Here is a 19,505-nt window from a genome sequence, read left to right on the forward strand (position 1 = left end):
CACAAAAAACATTAGGCTAAAATAGTGGACATGGATATGAATAGGTTTGGGACTTTAAAAACTAGACTAGACAAAACAATAAAAAAATATATTGAAAGGAACAATTTCGCATTCTCAGAAGGATGAATTGGATTGTCTATATTCTCTGCCTTGTGAAATTCTGTGATCCTTAATGTGGTTAGATATTAAGGGGTGAAATCCTGCCCACTGACATTAATGGGGGTTTTGCCTTTGATTCGAATGGGGTCAGAATTTCAAACGAGTGTATAAATGTATCTACTTGTAGCTAACGCTGGTAATACCTAGGCACAATGGGGTTAATTAAGGATGGAGGGTAGCTGTGACCCCCTACATTTTCTGGACTTTGACAACTCATATTAAACTCCTATTATTGATGGTTTCCTTAAACTTAAATTTTGGATAGCTTCAAAATCAGTAAATACTTTTCAAGTTTTCTTCAGATATCTATTTTTTATACAGTATAGGAGTTCTTTTGAAACCTTTCCACTACAACTCTGATTTTCCAGTTCTGGAAACCTCTGAAAAATCTTTGGAAACTAAGGATCTGTATAATCTGCAATGTTATGCTGTCAAGGGTCACAACCAACCTTCACTTAATCAAGAGGTTTGATTCATGAGAGACCAGCTCCTTCATATTATACAGTACCTCATTTTTCAAATAACTATTATTTACTCCCTGATTAAGAATCATTACAGTCTCCTGTCCAAATTTATATTTTGGCAAATTATATGTCAATTTTTTAAAACGGCAATTATTTGGTATTCAGAGAACTATGAGAAATCATTTCTCTCGCGCACTCTCTCTCAAATGCAAGTGTACATAAATTACGTCTGCTCTAGAATTTTTCCTTTACACAAATTATTGTGCCTCCAATAGCATTGCAGAAGAGCTCACTCTCTACCCCACAGCCAGTGGCAGAATAAAGAGGGGTGAGTGAAACAAGAAATATAAACACAAACAGCCAAAAGTGCCTACAAGTAGGTACAGTGCATACCTTTGTAGCAGAAAAGAAGAGACAGCAGGATGTTCTCCATCTTGAACTGCATCTCTTCTTTTGTCTTTCGAGAATGGGTACCTAGCGCTCTGCACAGCTTTCTTAGAAGGAGTGAGATTAACTTAAGCAATGCCTCATTAAGCACCTTACTCTCCTTAGCTCTCCTGGTTTTACCAAATACAATCAAGCCAGCCACACACTACTGCAGTCATCAAAGCTCCATCCTAGAGAAGATATCAAGAGGAACAATATTTAAAAGGCATGACGTGTATAGTGTGTACATATATTTCCCCCTTCATTTTTTCCCACCATAACCACTTGGTGATGTTTGTTTTTCTAAAAACTGTCATGCTTAGAAAACAGCCCTGGTTATAATGTTTTCTCAGCCCACAAAGAGCAAAGGATTGAGAGCAGCAATGACTTAATCTAGGAGAAGCAGCACATTTGACCTATGAAGTGATTGATCTGCTGACTACTTCTAAAATCTTGAACCAAAAGATAAACCACCATAAGAAGCCTTCCTTTGCTAAAAGTTCTACCTCATAGTATCCTTCCATTAAAAGTCACTATCAGACAATTTAAATTGCAGACCATTGTAATAACCGTTTTAAATTGAAGACAGTAAGAGCCTTCTCTAAAGTCTATTGAAGTCAGTGGAAAGACTCTCACTTTGGCTCAGAGCCTACAGCCCTATTAACTAGGTATAACTGTTGGGGACTTTAGTGGAAGGATAGTATTGGTGTTTCTACTGAAAAAGAGATTCTGGAGATCTAAGATTTTACAGGTAGCCAGCAGATAAATCACTGCATAGGTCAAATGTGTTGCTGCTATATTAAGCCACGGCTGCTTTCTGCCCTTTGCTTCTTATCGATTAAGAAAATGTTACGTAACCAGGGATGTTGATTTAGCATAGCATTTTAAAGAAAAAGTCATTGAGTGGCTGGAGTGAAAAAAAAGTCACATAAATATAACTTAAAAAGTCAAATATCCTGGACACTCTTTCCAACCCCCAAATAATCTTTCTTTTTCCACTTCACATCACTAGAACTGTGCAGCTTCTGTGGTAATCGTGCCTAAATGTAACCATAATGGGGCAAATTCATCCTGGGTGTAACTCCATCAACTTATACAGAGTTTTACCAAGGAGGACTATGGCCCAATAGGTTACATCTACACTGCAAGAAAAGACTCATGGCTTGGCCATGGATGGCTCAGGTCAGCTCACTTGGACTTGCAGGGCTCAGACTGAGGGGCTAGAAATTTCAGTGTAAATGTCTGGGCTTTGTTTGGAGTCTGGGCTCTGAGACCCTGCAATGTAGCCCAAACTACAGCCCAAACCTAAACATCTCCACTGCCATTTTTAGCACTGCAGCCTGAGTCCCTAGAGCCTGAGTCAAGCTCTCAGACTGGGGGGCTGCGGGTTTTTTTATAGCAGTCTAGCCATACCCATAGTTGCCATAACAGAGCCTGCCTTCTTAAATCCAAACTTAATTATACAGTTAAATAATAACAGTTAATAATTCTAAGGGAGAGGACATTTCCTCCACCCCTGCCTCTCCTTTCCAGGTCACAGGTGAAAGCTGGTCCTTTGTATCTATGTACTATGGTGCTGTTGCGCCTATTCTCTCTCTCTCTCTCATAGCCTCCCATAGCCTGCTAGAAGTTCCCCTGGGGTAGGCACACTCTGAGCAGCCTTCTACGGGGAGGGGAAGCTGTGCCTTAATGGCACAATTGAACTGCTAATGAGTGATGACATATCTCCTTTGAGTGATGACATATCAGCTGACGGGACAACTTTATTTAAAAAGTTCAATATCCTTTTGCAAATAATGTAACAGTTCCAACAGTTAATTGCTCTCCCCTTCAAATCCACAAAGCCCGTACCTTCTGTGGTACAGTAGATTAGAAAGTCCCTCCACTGAATAGTGATGAGGTATATTTTTAATGTTAGAAATTCTTGGTAGCAGGAAGAAACAATCATTTTTCTCCCCCGGAAGATTTGGGATCATGGAACTGCTCTCTCTGAGCCCTGGAATGGATTTTAACATGAGACACACTCTAGTTTTCTTTTGAAGTCCCTTGCACTCACGTATGATGCCATCCCTCATGGGGGTGATACTCAGTGCTATTCAGACAGCCTGCACAAGGCCTATGCACTACCCAAAATGGGACTTGGGTAATGCATAGGCATGTGATGGCTCTATGCACAGAGTGAATTCCATTGTCAGAGAATATACTTGATGGCAGCCTTAGGCCTACGACTATAATCCGCACTAACCCACTAAGAACCTCCCCTTCCAGTGGCTTCCCCACTACTTCCTTTCTGCCCTACAACTGGAGGAGTGTTAACTGGCCACTTCACCTTGAATGGTCCCTTGAAATATGTGTTAACTGCATATGCTAAACAATCTGTTCCACCTTGTATTTAACTGTAACACTGAGTTAGTTTCCCAGACCTGAAGACAAGCTCTGTGTAAACTTGAAAGCTTGTCTCCCTCATCAACAGACAGGGGTGGTGAGTTGTATGGGCCTGTGGTGCCCATGCTCCACCAATACGAGAGCATGGGGGGGCCCGGCTCCACCAAAGTTCGGGGCTGGGTCTCTCCCCTGACTCCGCCTGCTGCCCCTGCGTGCCTCCCCCGGAATGTTCCCCCCAGCCGCCCCTGCGTGATTTAAAAGGGGACGGGGCCCCCGCCGCCTCCACTGGCAGTGCAGCAGGGCTAAGGCAGCTTCCTGCCCGTCCGCTCTGCTTCCGGAAGCGGCTGGCACATACCTGTGGCCCCTGGGGGGGGGGTCTCTGTGTGCTGCCCCCGCCCCAAGCACCGACTCTGCCAACTACAGCCAATGGGAGCTGCGGGGGCGGTGCCTCCAGGCAATGGCGTGCGGTGACCCCTCTTTCCCCCACCAGCTTAGGAGCTGCTGCCAGAGGGGGGGGTCACTTTTGGGAGCTGCCTAAGGTAATCGCTGCACCCGAATCCTCTGCCTCAGCCCAGAGCCTGCACCCAAACTCCCTCCCAGGGTCCACCCCACACACCCCAACCCCCTTCTCCAGACCAGAGCCCACCACCCTGCAACCAAACTCCCTCTCAGAGGCCGCACCCCACACCCCAATCCCTGGCCCCAGCCCAGAGCCCACCCCCCCACACCCAAACTCCCTCCCAAAGACTGACCCCCACACCTCATCCCATACCCCAACTCCCTGCCCCACCCCAGAGCCCACACCCAAACACCCTCCCAGAGCCTGACCCCTCACCCCTCCCACGCCCAACTCCCTCCCAGAGGCCACCCCTTCCCACACCCCAATCCCTGGCCCCAGCCCAGAGCCCACTCCCTGCACCCAAACTCGCTCCCAAAGCCTGACCCCCCACATCCCATCCTGCACCCCGACTCCCTGCCCCACCCCAGAGCCCACACCCAAACTCCTTCCCAGAGCCCGACCCCTCACCCCTCCCACACCCAAACTACCTCCCAGAGCCTTAGGCAGGTGTGTGGGGGGGAGAGACTTGGACCCATTCTGGGCACCACCAAAAATTATACAAACCTGCCACCCCTGCCAACAGAAGTTGGTCCAATAAAAGATATTACCTCACCCACCTTGTCTCTGTAATATCCTGGGGTCACATGGTTGCAACAACACTGCGTACATCATGCAGGAGCATTTTTATAAAGACAGTTAAATACAAAAATATCAGTCCAATGCAATTTGAGATGGCCTAGATTTTAAGTCTCTGTTTCTCTTATTTAATATTGTATTGATTTTGTTGTAGGCAGGTAAAATCAAGGGTAAAAACAATTACATACACACAAAGAAAAATGGATACACAACTTACGACGGGAATTGCATTTTTCCCAAGCATTCAAACAATGAAATATTTGAGAACAAGTGAATTGACATGGATATAAAATCAAAGGTGTTTAAAGCTGTACAAAATAGCTTTATGTCTTGGATAAAATATGCTGACACTTAGCTGAAGTGACACAAGCACAGGAGCATGAACACTGCCCTGCAGTTCTCTGGCGGAGACCTATGTTAGATAATGCAGGTGGGATGAAGCCTTCTTCACATCAGCGATGATATCACCAATTACCTACTGTGCTGACCTCAGTGTTCCCCGCCATGCGTCACAATGAGGCTATTTGTATTCAGCAGCAGAAGTCTGTGCGTGGGTGGCGGAAGCAGCAGCAGAACTGTTATTATCACAGCAGCTATCAGTACTTAGAAACACTCATCCCTCTTCAGATGCTACTTCCTCTGTCTCTTTCCCTCGCTTCCTGATAATGCTGCACACTCCCCATGCTGCATGCATCAGTGTTTCTATTCACTATTGTCTCCTGGGTTATAGAATCAAAATATACTCCATGAAACTGGGAATCTCTCATCAGTTCTGTACTCACCAGTATACACTAACTTTGTAGAGGTCTGAATCACAGAATCATCGGAGACACATTGTGTGGTCCTTTAGTGAGCAAAACTCTCACTGCAGTCCATGAAGTTTTGCTCAGGTAAGGACAAAAGACGATGGCCCATAGAAACCAGTGATGGAAAAGACCTCCTAGGACACATCAGGCCTGATTTACCCTCACACTGGCAATTCCATTGAATCCAGTCCAGATTTACACCGTAAAAAGAGGATCAGACTGAGCTACTCCAGCCATTCTACTCCAGGAGGAGGGAACAGTTAAAGATTGCACTCTCCGATCTGTTCTGTGTTTATTTATCCACATATTGTTTTAGAGTGCTCATTGTCACAGTATCTTCGCACCTTACAAATGTAAATGGATTTAGTTTTATGACACCCCTGTGAGGGAAGTATTCAGTGGTGGTTAAAAAGAAAAGAAAAGAGTAAACTAACCTAAAGTCAACTTCAGATTCCCCAAATGAGAAGATAAATTCCATAGTCCCCAACTAAGAAGTGGGTAACCTCAGTTTGCCTGAGTTCAGCCTTGACTACACTACTGAAAGTATTATTACCCCAGTTTAGAGATAGGGAAACTAAAATGCACAGAGATTAAAGCCCAAAAATTTATAAGCTGGCACTGACTTTGGGTGCTCAATTTGAGTTGCTTTGGAACTGATTTTTCAAAGGTGCTGATCACTTGTAACTTCTGTTTATTTTGGTTGAGTCTGCCTACCTTATTCATGTTGAGTAGCACTTTAATCCACAAATATTCCTGTTGACCTCAATGGGGACCACTCAAGAAATGAGGTGGTACTCAATGTGACTGATATTATCAGAATCTGGCCCTATGTTGAAGCTATCTGTCCTAAGCACTATTAAAAAGCAAAGCCTATGTGTCCTCAGCTGGCCACCCAGAATCCGTAAGCACTTTTGGCCTTACAACCTTACCAGAAGTAATACTCAGTGAATGTCTGTAGAAAAGCTGGGAGTAGAACCCAGACCGCCTAACTCCCATGCCACTGCTTTATCCTTTGTATAGATAGTTATACCTTTAAAGTGCTACCAGATCAGAATGGTTGTGTCTTATATACACTTGGCATAGGTGTAAATGGCACACAAGGTACAAGACAGAGGAGAATCAGGCCCAAGATCTCGCTTCCTCTCATGCTAGGCTTGTTCCCATAGTATATTCCTCAGTTTGGAATAATTCCCTCTGGTATATTCTCCAGGGAAGAATGGTTCACTGGTATATTTTCCAGTGTTAGGATTGCTCCTTATGACACAGAACATAATCTGTGGTCTGTGGATCAGCAGTTGTCCACAAAGCACTTATGCCACAGGCTAATTGGTCATATGATGCTGGCTCTCCTCCATATTACCAGGTGCAAAAGTACACTAACAGACACTAAAATGCATTAAATGCTTTCCTCATATTTCTTTGACATATAAACCCTCGCTGTATGAAGGAAATTTACAAAAGGAAGTCAAATAGGAGGAGATATGAGTCAGTATTAGAGCTGGCCAAAATTTTTTGAATTGTTTATTCAAAGTATCTTTTTTTAAAAAGCCATTTTTTCTGAACAACTGGCATTGTAGCAATTACTTTTTCATTATTATAAATTTGCCTTTTTAAAAAAGAGACTTTTTAATCCAATTTTTTTTAATCTAAAACATTCTTGAAAATGTTGTCAAGCTATCTCCTTTCCCAGAAACCCCGTTTTTGATCAACTAAACAATTTGGTTTCAATTTTTTATTAGAAATGTCTTGCAAAGATTGTTTTAAAGGAAAAATGGGTCAATTTCAAACCGTTTGGAACAAAGCCCGAGGAGAAGTGCTATTAATTTACACAAAGTGTATTCAATAGAATCATAAAACTAGAAGAGAGCTCGAGAGGTCATCTTGGCCAGTCCCCTGCACGCCTGTTGATTTTTCTGGCAAGCTCTCTCTGCATGGCACAGTGTCTCTGGTGAGATAGCAAAGCTAGAGAACCCCTGCAGGGTGGCGAGCCTGCGAGGCACCTTAGTTGCCTTTTCAAGGCAGGAACAGGAGCTGGGCTTGCAAGGCGCAGACGCTGCCCCCTTTGGGTGCACGCTGCTGCAGTGTCACCGGTCACAGACCTCAATCGGGTTTATTTATTTAGAAATTTTACTATAAATTCTCCTTAACAAAACCCCAGACTGGAAAAACGGGAGTAATCTAACTATCCCCTTCCCCAGAAAGAAACCTCACCCAAAACGAAGCCACAGGCTTTGGTTCCACTGGGGCTCGAACCCAGGACCTTCTGCGTGTAAAGCAGACGTGATAACCACTACACTATGGAACCGCCACATGACGAGCGTCTGCCATCGCCTTCCTTATGCAGGACGCTACCGCTCTCCGCCTCCGCCCCGCAGCGGCGCTAACCCCGCCCACGCCGCGAGAACGAGCGGCTGCCGGCCCCCGCGGCTCGAGGCTCCCAGCGCGTGGCGCCTCCGGGGAGCAGACGCAGGAGCCTCAGCGCGCGCGGGGCAGTCCCTGTGCAGCGCGTGTGTCGCCCCCTCCCCCCGGCGGCTGCTGCTGCTGCTGCCCGCAGCCCTGGGAGCGCGTGGCTTGCTCCAGGCCGGCCCGTGCAGCTCCTAGATAAGGCACCGGCCTGGCGTGGAACTAGTGGCACCGGGTAGGTTGTTGGGAAGGTGCCTCCTGCTCCCATGCCACAGGTGCAAGCAGTGAGCGGCTCCCCGTTCTGGAGGCCGGCACAGAGCATGTGCAGAAGGATGTGGTTGAGTTTCTGAGTGGAACAGAAACTCTCCAGTTCATGCCTGTAACTTACCTTAGGGCTGGGTAGAGCACAACAGAAATAGACACGGGCTTTTAATTTCTTCTCCCCTGTAGCATCTCAAAGGTGAGTGTGTGGCTCAAGGTGATTGGAGTTTCTTAGGCGATTGGCCCAGGGATGTGAACCAGAAGGTTCAAGGAAAAAAGAAAATATCAAGCAAGATATTTTGTAGTAATCATTTAGTACCCACAGCGTGCTCCAGGTGCAGAGACTGACTCTTCCTGCCCCAAGGAGCATACAGGCTGAAATGACCATCTTACTACCCCTTGCACTTAGATAAAGCTCTTCATCCAAGGATCTCTGTAAACGCATTTAGAAAGATGGATGTCGCTATCTCTGGGTTTATAGATGAGGAAACTGAGGCCCACAGAGGTGTAATGGCCGCCTCAAGCCGGTGGCTGAACAGAAATAAAATTCTATTGTGTATTTAGAACGTTTGCAATTCAAATGGAATTTCTAGCAACCAAAGGGGTCATGTCCACACTGGGCACTGTGCTGGCTGTTCTAGCTATAGCCATTTTTCAACATGGTTCTGGTCTGGAATCTGCACAACAGGGTAGGTGTTATTTTCTGAGAATCATGCTGGAGTCAATCCCCAAAGCAAATTTAGCGCTGTTTTGTAATGTGGTTCAAAGACCAAACTCCCTTTTATCCATGCTGATCAGGGAAAGTGGTAGACCCCTATGAGCCATATTTTTCACAGGCACTGAAATGCTTTTCTTGAACACACTTTTTTGGGGGAACGTGGGGAGCACTTGATCCTCCAACCATTTTATAAAACTATAATATAATTACCTACACTATTGGGAGAGCATGAGTAGCAGCATGAAACTCCCCTATTCACACTAACCAAGGAGATGGTTGTTGGCCTGGGTTGTAGCACTATTGTATTTTAACACGAATAATTTAGCTCAGTTCTCTAGTATGAACAAAGCCACAGTAGTACTGTGCATGAGTGCTGAGGGTCCTGCAAAGAGTTACATGTGACATTAATTGTAATGGAAGTCAACAAGATTACTCACCTGCATAGAAGTTCAGCATGTATATGACTCTTTGTAACATTGAGGGCCTATGTTGTTTGTGCCTCAATGCAGATTTTCATGACGTGTCTGAAGGAGCAGTTAAGAAGTATTTAACATTTTTAATTAACACATTTTAATGTTTTAATAATTTTTTCAGCCCTGGACTATAAAGGCTTTGAAGGGGCAGTAACAGTAAGTAGGTGGGTGGGGGGAATCAAACTTTGTCTTTTTAAAAATGACACTGTCAGGACTGACAACTTTGTTTTTATTTGCAGCCATAGTTGTATATATCCTGCCAGTCCCCTGCTTTGCTTAGTTGCTCTATTCTTGAGAACAAGAAGAGAACAGATTCTTAAATTGATATATTTCATTTCAGTACCCAGAATGCTGACAGAATGTTTAAGGGGCAGGACGAGCATAGTGAGATGCATACATGCCCTTGCTGTTTCTGGGGAGCGTGGCTGTGTGGATTTGTTATAAATCAGTTATGGGAGAGTATTAATGCAATAATATATTGCAGCTTTTTTAAACCACTTTTTCATTGGAAGGAAAACAGCAGTGATATATTTTCTTTGGTGTAGAGGATAGTTTTTTTTAAAAGGGTAATAAGGAAATGGGTGGAATTTGTTGCTCTTGTGTAGTGCCCCTTGAAGAAGTTGTGAGATAGTCTAGAATGGATCCAAAGTAGTGGTTATTATGATATATCCTAACAATAATTATGTAGTACGTATTAGTGATTGAATTTGCAAGCATTAAGAAAACAAACCAGAGACATTTCCTTTCTAAAATCTGCATAAAAATATTAAGCACTTTCCTTGAAATGACAGAAGTCAAAAAATGTAAAGAGAAGCCTAAAACTGTGTTCTTTAACCCACCCCATTTTGCCTCTTGTTCTAACACATAAGATCTGCCATACCCAGGACACTGGGTGCTAGGGTACCTAAAGGATAAGTTATTGCCTTAACTGTGAGGCATCTGTTTTTTAATTAGATTTTACTTTAATGTGGGTGTGTTTTCAGTGAACACAAACAATACGTTGAAAGAGAGACAAGAGCTTTGGAGGTGCCATTTTCTTACAGTGTAGCTTTGAAGATATGTGTTCTGTCAGTAGAGGGCTCTCAGTGCTCACTTTGATGAATTGCTCGTTCCCTATAGTTCCTGATGCTCTCCTTACCCAACTAACTGTTCCTGATCTTTATGGTCTAACATACGTTTGTGTAGGTATAGTGAAACACAGTCTGTAGGTATTCTGAAATACCCTTTGCAACATTGCACCTTTGCAACATTTTCTAAGTGCTAGTTAACACACCTCAGTAAGAACATGACCCTGGAAACACTTGCACATGCTGGGGCTTCTTCCCATAGTATATGGGCTTGGGCTTCAGCCCTATGTGACGGGGTTTGGGCCTTGGCCCCAGACTCCATCAAGTCTAAGCCAGTCCTGGCAACCCCATTAAAACGGGGGCGTGACCCACTTTGGGCTCCTGACCTACAGTTTGAGAACCGCTGCTTTAGTGATTAACTCTCATAATAAGTATCTTCAGTACCTTAAAAACACTTTAAAAAATATTCATTAGTTCCTGGAGGCCTCAGTAGGGATGAAGGATTGTTTCTCTTCCCTCTCACCCCGCCCCCCAAAGAGTTTACAATCTAAATAGACAAGACAGACAAAAGTTGGGAGGGGAGACTGAGGCACAAAGACAGTTGAAGTGACTTGCCTGTGGTCACATGAGAGATGAATGGGTGAGGTGGGACCAGAATCCACATCTCTGACTCCCAGTCCAGTGTACTATCTAATGCATTATACTACCTAGGATTAGACTTAAAGTTAGATTCAATGGTATTTTATGAGGGGAAACATCAAAGTACTGAAATAAATATTTTCCCAGAGGCTTTTAACATGGGACCCTTTGAAGGTATCCCCTCACCATTTTTTTTTTTTTGGTTACCAAATGTGGTACCAAATTTAAGGCAGAGGAAATCTGAGTTTAATGTACTCAGGGAGGCATGTACTCAATGTCTGTGTGTGGGTGTCTGAACCTCAACATTAGTTTAATTTGTCTCTTTTTTTTAGTTTCCATTTTAAAAAACTTGAATGCAAATTGCTATGTTTGGTATTATCTTGGCAGTGTCACGTGATCTTCAAACTTTGATGGATTTCATCTTTCTAGTGTAATTTTACACTGAAAAGTCAGAGGAATACTTTGATTTTTTGCTTTAGATTATTATCACAATAGTATGTACCTTTCAAGTGAAGAGGGAGTTTATATTAGAGATATGAATGAGTATCTACCGTCTCCCTCAGTAGCTGTTTTTGAAAGTGAATTATTGTGTAAAATCATTGTTAGATCTCTTAATCTATATAAAAGCTACATCTTTTCAAGATACAAAAAGCACCAAGTACCTAAGAAACCTATTATGGGACATTATAAGTAAAGTGGGTGTTTCAGGGTTACAAAATTGTACCTTTGGGTCTCTGTCTGTAGTTTGGAGATAATGTTTTTCTTTTTTACTGAAGACATTCTGCTGTCTTACATGTTTTGGCCCAGTTTCTTTCCAATTTAAAAGCCCAACACCCTTGTGACTGAATGCACCCCTGTATTCACATCCATAAGAACTTAAGAACAGCCATACTGGGTGAGACCAAAGGTCCATCTAGCCCAGTATCCTGTCTTCCAACAGTGGCCAATGTCAGGTGTTCTGGAGGGAATGAACAGAACAGGTAATCATCAAGTGATCCATCCCCTGTCACCCATTCCCAGCTTCTGGCAAACAGAGACTAGAGACACCATCCCTGCCCATCCTGGCTAATAGCTATTGATGGACCTATCTTCCATGAAATTATATAGGGGTTTGGTTTGTTTTTAAACTCTGTTACAGTATTGACCTTGACAGCATCCTCTGGCAAAGAGTTTCCCACGTTGACTGTGCATTGTGTGAAGAAATACTTCCATTTGTTTGTTTTAAACCTGCTGCCTATTAAAAATAAAGTCAGAGGTTTTGGTTTCATTGGGGCATGAACCCAAGACTCTGCATGTAAAGCAAATGTGACAACCACTACACCCTACACACCATTGTAATAATCTTTTTACAAAATGTGCCTTTTGAGGTATCATCCGAAAACTAACAACTCACTGGTCAATAACATCATGAAATGTATGTAGCACGATTATATGTAAAGTTATAAACATAAGCTGAAATTAGGTCTGAAATGTGTTTTACCAGACATGTCTGGGTACACCAGTTTCTCAGAGACAAGCTGATCATAGAATATCAGGGTTGGAAGGGACCTCAGGAGGTCATCTAGTCCAACTCCCTGCTCAAAGCAGGACCAAACCCAACTAAATCATCCCAGCCAGGGCTTTGTCAAGCCTGACCTTAAAAACCTCTAAGGATGGAGATTCCACCACCTCCCTAGGTAATCCATTCCAGTGCTTCACCACCCTCCTAGTGAAAAAGTTTTTCCTAATATCCAACCTAAACCTCCCCCACTGCAACTTGAGGCCATTACTCCTCGTTCTGTCATCTTCTACCACTGAGAACAGTCTAGATCCATCCTCTTTGGAACCCCCTTTCAGGTAGTTGAAAGCAGCTATCAAATCCCCCCTCATCCTTCTCTTCTGCAGACTAAATAATCCCAGTTCCCTCAGCCTCTCCTCGTAAATCACATGCTCCAGCTCCCTAATCATTTTTGTTGCCCTTCACTGGACTCTTTCCATTTTTAACACATCCTTTTGATGCCTCTAGCCTGGTGTCTTCAAAGCTGATGGCAATCGCCTGTCAAATGGCCATTTGGGAAGCAAGAGGGGAAGGAACAAACTGATCTGCATTTTAGCAAACAACAGCATGGAACTTCTTTTACCACCAGCCTCCTTGTCTACATCCTCACAGCAGAAATGAACTTTATCTAGGGATAATCCTCAGGAAAATGCATTTCAAGGGAAGACTGGACTATAGCGGGATAAGCAAAAATAACCCTAGAAATCTCTTCCTATCTCTCTCTCTCTCTTTTCTTTTTCACCTAAGACAACAAAGGAAGCAGCCATTTGACTCTGGGAGAGATCCTGCCCTGAAATTTGGTCAGCCCTGTTGCTGGGGGAATGTGGTTTATCTTGAACCAAGTCTAGTTAGTTAAGCTTTAGCACTAGAAATAGTTTTATCTTTATTTCTCTTGTAACCATTTCTGACTTTAATGCCTTGTACTTGTACTCACTTAAAATCTCTCTCTCTGTAGTTAAATAAACTTGTTTTATTCTTTAATCAAAATGAATCTGGTGTTGTGCTTAAACTTGGCTGTGTGGTAACTCCATTTAAAGCAGCAAACTGTTGGACATTGACCCCTTACAGGGGCAATGGACCTAAAATATCTGAACTGTCTGGGAAAGGGCTGGACAGTGCAGAACACATATTTTGAAGGAATATCTGGGACTGGGAGTGTGTTGGGGTCATCCTGCAAGTGGTAACCAAGGTGGGTGGAAGCCAGAGTGTGACTGGAATGTGCTGGCAAGGGCTGCAGCAATACACAGACACTCAGGGGATATGACATTCTGGGGTGCAATCTGGACTAGTGAGGGCCGCAAGCAGGACATGCAGGTCCGCTCTTCCCTTCTTGTTTTTTTTTCCCTTTTATTGTGTGATTGGATGGCCTCCAAGTGTGCACTGTTAAAAATAATTATTTTCTGAGTTTTGTGGCAAAATGGGATAAGAGGAGGAAGAACTTGGTCAGAGCTCTGAAGGAGCATACTCTTTCTGACTTGCAGTCATAGTCCATCCCTGAAAAATATCAGTTAAATCACTTTGTAACTGGAGCCTCTCAGAAATAAGCCTGTAACTAAATTTGACTTATGTTGGTGCCATTCATGCATGGCACTCTGTTTAAGAACTTAGTTTCGAAACACTATGTGGAACAAAAAAATGTACATTCATGATGACAGCATGTATGTCATATTTCAGGTGGATGCAATTGTAAGAGTTTACCTAACCTTTGCACTAGCAGCATTTATTGATGATTGTTCATGTTACACCGACTCTCTCATTTCAGATATAGGTTTTGCCTACTAGCTGTTTCAAGAATCAGCTCTCAGTATAATTCCTTTCAGTGCTTTAATGGTGCACAGTATACCTTATGTTCAGCAAAAGAGTATATGCCTGGCCCTGCTCATGGAAGTTCTATGTTCTTCCTGCCATGTGTAAAAGGGGAAGCCACTTCGTTAGGTCATAACTTAGGTCAGGGGACTGGAACATAGAAGGGGTTAACTTGGAAACTGCATTCACTTCTGTTTCCTCAAGTTGCATGGTATCATGATCCTGTTTGGTAATTGGAGAGGTGGCACAGACCATTCCCTTTATCAAATTCCCGCTAAGGCTAGTCACACCAAATCACTAAGAGAATGAGGAACTTTTATAAATAGTACTCCTGGAGGGATTCTGTGTGACTATGCACCTGCAGAAAATGCCCTCCCCCTCCCCCTCCCCGCAGAATTCCTGTGCTTCCCTGCAGAAAATGGCCATGAACCAAAGGGAAGCCATGCAGAGGGGGGGAATGACCATGGGTGCATTGGGGGGAGGAATTGCCCCCTCCAAACAGAGGTGAGGCATGGGGGGCACATGGGGTTACCTGCTGCTGCCCCCCACCATTTCTGCAAGCGCAGTGCTGCCCAGCTGAAGGAGGCTGCCTCTCAGCTCCACTGACTCTGCAGCTGAACATGCCCTCCTGGGTCCTAGTGCCAGTCGGGCTCCTCTTCTGTGTGCTGGGAGCCTTCCTTTTTTCTGTGCAACAGTGAGTGCCCGCGGTGGAGCTGGCAAGGACAGGGTGGGAAAATGAGGGAAGAAGGCCACGGGGGTGAAGAGGCAAGGGGAAGGAAGGGGGTGGAACAGGGTAGAGGGAGGGGAATGTGTGAATCAGGGGAATGGAGAAGAAAAGGGAATAGTGGAATTGTGTGGGGAAGCGGGAGCCCGGCATGCGGCGTTCCCTTGGCAGCAGCCGGGGCTCCCCTGTCAAGCAGGTACATCGAACCCTCACCCTGACAAGCCCTACTCCCCTACACCTGGACCCCTCCAACGAGCCCCCAACACCCAGATCCCCAACCCCACTGATCCCCAAGCAGCTGCACCTGGACCCCCGAACCCATCAAACCTCACTCCCCCTGCACCCAGAGCCCCCCATAACCAGTACCCCCTGTTGAGCCCCATATACCCACACCTATACCCCCACCCCCGCTGAGCCCCAACGACCTGCACATGGATCCCCTGCAGAGTCCCATTGCCCCGGCACCTCACAATGAGCCCCTGTGCATCCAGATCTCCCAATGAGCTGCCTGCACCCAGATTGGCCCACACAGAAACCTCTCACCCCACACCTGGATCCCCCCATACTAAGCTCTTCCACACTTGGATCCTGCCTTGCTGAGCCTGCCCACCCACACCTGGTGCACATGATGCAGGGGGGCAGGGCCCTGGAGTGTTTCTGGGGCAGGCCCAGCCCTTGCACTGTGTCAGGGTCAGGTGCAGCCCAGGGCCGGCTTTAGGAACTGCAGGGCCCGATTCGAATACCCAGTGGCAGTCCGGGTCTTCGGCAGCACTTCGGTGCCGGGTCCTTCACTCACTCCGGGTCTTCCACAGCACTGAAGGACCCGCCGCCGAAGACCTGGACTGCCGCTGGGTGAGTAAAAATTAAAAAGTTAGGCGCTCTTCTTTAGGGCGCAGGGCCCTCGTAGGCATGGTGCCCGATTCAGGGCAATCGGCCTAATATCCGCCCTGGTGCAGCCTCACTGCCAAGTCCCTGTACTCGGGGAGGTGGGTGCTTCAGGGTGATCTGCCACCTCATGCAGCCAGTGGCCTGTGCTCCCCACTGCCATGCTGGAACTACACTTATTTATTAATAAATACAATTTGCATAATTTAAAAATATGGTGTGCATAATTTTTAATGTTTTGGCACAGAATTTTTAATATTTGGCGCACAATTCCCTCAGGAATAGAATAGAAAGTGAACACACAATGGATGTTTGTATCCTATGGAAGCTAACAATTAAGGATTTGATCCCACTCCCATTGAAATCAAAGGAAACCTGTCTAAAGACTTCAGTGAAAGTTGGACTAAGCCCTATATCTTCTTATTTTGAAATATTAGAAATTGTTCACATGCATGAATATATCACATAGAGTAAATATTTGATAAATAACATATACCACCAGAGTGTAGTGAAAAGAGGTTGTAATGTATTTTTACTTGCATGTATTTTGGAACAGAATTATCATACATAAAGGAGTAGATACTGTAACTCTGAGGGAAAGTGTATACTGTCAAAAAAAAATTAAAACTTTTTAGGATGACATAAAATCATCATCTCAGGGTGTATGTCTGTGTTTATTTATTACCCAAACTTTATTATGACAGGGAGAGTAACATAAAACAGATTTAGAAAATAGACGTGTGTGCATAGGACATGAGAAAAGCCACAAGAAATCAGCTCAGTAAATTAAGATGTAAACTAATAAATGTACGATATAATTTGCTTCAGTGTTCTGCCACAAAATAATTTTACACTTTAAAAATATATCCATTCTACCACTAGGATTTCACTTTACGTTGTAGGGTCTTGTACATAGGTCTCAAGCAGGGCTGTCCTTAGGCATATGCAAAATATGCAGCTGCATCGGGCACCACGAAATTTGTCGCACCAAATTGCCCCAAATTTCACAGTGTCCTATGCAGCTGCATGCTTGGTATGTGGCAGGACCGTCAGCCAGCCCTATGCCTCAGCTGGCTCTCCTGTGTTTTCCTAGGAGGGTCTGGGGCAGGGGACAACTTCCCCTGCCCCGCCTCTTCCTGCTCCCACCTCACCCCCATTTTCCACCCCTTCTCCGAAGCCCCCTCCCCCAGCGATGGGCGCGGCCCAGGGGATTAGCAGGGGGGCTGGTGCTGGCAGCAGGGGTCAGGCCTATCCCCACACTCACTGGTGGTGGCAGGAAGCAGAGCAATCCAGCCCGCTCCACTCCTCTGGCTCCCTGCTGTGTTGCTCTGTTTCCCGCCACCAGTGCGGGGGGGAGGGAGACCCCTTCCCCAAAACCCCCTCCCCCAGCTGGGGTGGGGGGAGCGGAGCAGGCTGGGACTGAGTCGTTCCACTTCCTGTTGCCGGTGCCAGGCTGCCCGCTAATCCCCCGGGCTGCTCTGGGCCTGTGGGGCCCCCCCAAAGCAGCCCCCCCACAGCTCTTGCCTCTGCAGCCCCGCAGGCCTTGAGCTCAGCCCAGACCCTCCGTGGGGAGGTCAGGCTGCGTAGAGCACTGTAATCGATAGGGACGGGGCTGGTCTCAAGAGGTGGCTTGTTACAGTGTACAAGAAACTTCCTGGGGAGAAAATACCAAGGGAAGTAGTGGATTCTCCATTCTCAGATCAAGACTGGTTGCCTTTCTGGAAACACAAGTTATTGGGCTCAATACAGGGATAACTAGATGAAATACTATGGCCTATGTCATATAGGAGGTCAGACTAGATCAGGGATCGGTAACCTTTGGCATGCAGCTCACCAGGGTAAGCACCCTGGCAGGCCGGGCCGGTTTGTTTACCTGCCGCGTCTGCAGGTTCGGCAGATCACGGCTCCCAGTGGCCGCAGTTTGCTGCTCCAGGCCAATGGGGATGGCGGGAAGCAGCAGCCAGTACATCCCTCAGCCCGTGCCGCTTCCAGCAGCCCCCATTGGCCTGGGACGGTGAACCGCAGCCAGTGGGAGTCGTGATCGGCTGAACCTGTGGATGCAGCAAGTAAATAAACTGGCGCAGCCCGCCAGGGGGCTTACCCTGGCAAGCCGTGTGCCAAAGGTTGCCGATCCCTGGACTAGATGATCTAGTGGTCCCTTCTGGCCTTAAACTCTGTGAATCTACAGATTGACTAAAAAACTAAATTAACTGATTTAGGCACATTTTGATGTATAAACCTAGTTTAATTTAGAGTTTTGCGGCCTGATCGTGAATTCCTTTTTCAGACAAAAGTCTTACTGAAATCAAAGGGAGTTTTGAGAGTCAGGAAGGAGATCAAGATTGAGCTCAGTAAAGCCATGGCTTTAAGAAAGACAGATTTTATTTTATTTTTTTAGACTTGGGGGAAAACCAGCCCTGCAAGAGATTTTAAGTAGGCAGAATGTTGCTATCCAAATAGAAATTTGTTTAAGACCTTGGGTTTGAACCCTGCTGTTCTTAGGGAAAAGTGTCATATAGGTCTTTAATGACCACTAGTTGCCAGGACCTTGGTTTCGCATCTCATCTGAAAAGATTTTAATAGTGGTTTTTGTAAAATCTTTTTAAAAAATTTCTACCATTTGGTTCCCTTTAAAAAAAAATAAATTAAGAGTTTAGATTCCTGACCAAATCGTGGGTATTGGGAAAGGTGCTGTTGATGATCATTTTTCTTACCCAGGAGAGTGAGGAAGTACTGTACATACCTTGCTTTATCCTGTGGGACTAGCTGAGAGCTTTGAGAGGGGTTGGGCGAACTTTTTGTCCCGAGGGCCACATCTGGGTCTGGAAAATGTATGGCGTGCCATGAAATTGGGTGTTGGGGTGAGGGTTCCAGCTAGGCGTGTGGGCTCTGGGGTGAGGCTGAGGATGCGGGGTTGGAGGTGCAGAAGGGTGCTCCAGGCTGGGACCAAGGGGTTTGAAGAGTGGGAGGGGATCAGGGGTGGTGCAGGGGGTTGGGGCACGGGAGGGGGTCAGCGGTGTAGGCTTTGGGGGGTGCTTACCTCAAGAAGCTCCCAGAAGCAGCAGTATGTTCCCCCTCCAGCTCCTATGTGGAGGCACAGCCAGGCAGCTCCGTGCACTGCCATGTCCGCAGGCGCCACCTCTGTAGCTCCCATTGGCCGTGGTTCCCGGCCAATAGGAGCTGCCGGGGTGGCACTTGAGGCGGGGGCAGCATGTGGAGCCTCGTGGCTGCCCCTATGCATAGGAACAGAAGCGGGGACATGCTGCTGCTTTTGGGAGCCTTGCAGAGCAGGGCAAGCCCTGGACCCCACTCCCTGGCAGGAGCTTGAGGGTCAGATTAAAATATCTGGAGGGCTGGATGCGGCCCCTGGGCCGTAGTTTGCCCACCCCTGCCCTAGAGATATAAAGTTTGTTAATAGGTCTGGGTATGTGTGGATTAGGCTCATTAGCCCAAAGCCTGTATTAAATTGTGCTAGGACACTCCAGCGTCAGAGATGTGATATTCACTGAGTAATATTCACACCCTGCTTCTAGCAGCATGTAAAGCTCTGATATCCT

The 19,505-nt window shown here is 45.7% G+C and overlaps 2 protein-coding genes and 1 non-coding gene across 9 annotated transcripts in view; 1 reads left to right on the plus strand and 2 right to left on the minus strand.

The window, feature by feature from the left end:
- RS1 (retinoschisin 1) overlaps positions 1–1,138 on the minus strand; it is a 31,336-nt gene extending 30,198 nt beyond the window's left edge. Inside the window, exon 1 of the mRNA XM_039507534.1 lies at positions 1,017–1,138. Within this exon, the coding sequence (XP_039363468.1) occupies positions 1,017–1,068 (52 nt within the window). The 5' untranslated portion in view covers positions 1,069–1,138. The remainder of the gene's footprint in view (positions 1–1,016) is intronic.
- A 6,529-nt stretch (positions 1,139–7,667) lies between these two features.
- Positions 7,668–7,740, minus strand: TRNAV-UAC. The gene has a single exon. It is a non-coding gene; the product is annotated as a tRNA-Val (tRNA).
- Positions 7,741–7,881: 141 nt separating this feature from the next.
- Positions 7,882–19,505, plus strand: part of PPEF1 (protein phosphatase with EF-hand domain 1) — a 65,367-nt gene continuing 53,743 nt past the window's right edge. For 4 of the 7 annotated variants that reach the window (XM_039519251.1, XM_039519248.1, XM_039519289.1 and 1 more), the window contains exon 1: positions 8,080–8,298. The gene's annotated coding sequence lies outside the window, so the exon portion shown is untranslated. The other 3 variants (XM_039519249.1, XM_039519275.1, XM_039519250.1) reach the window with 2 other exon arrangements.

Source organism: Mauremys reevesii, linkage group 1 (genome assembly GCF_016161935.1).
Source record: "Mauremys reevesii isolate NIE-2019 linkage group 1, ASM1616193v1, whole genome shotgun sequence".
Classification (NCBI taxonomy): Eukaryota; Metazoa; Chordata; order Testudines; family Geoemydidae; genus Mauremys; species Mauremys reevesii.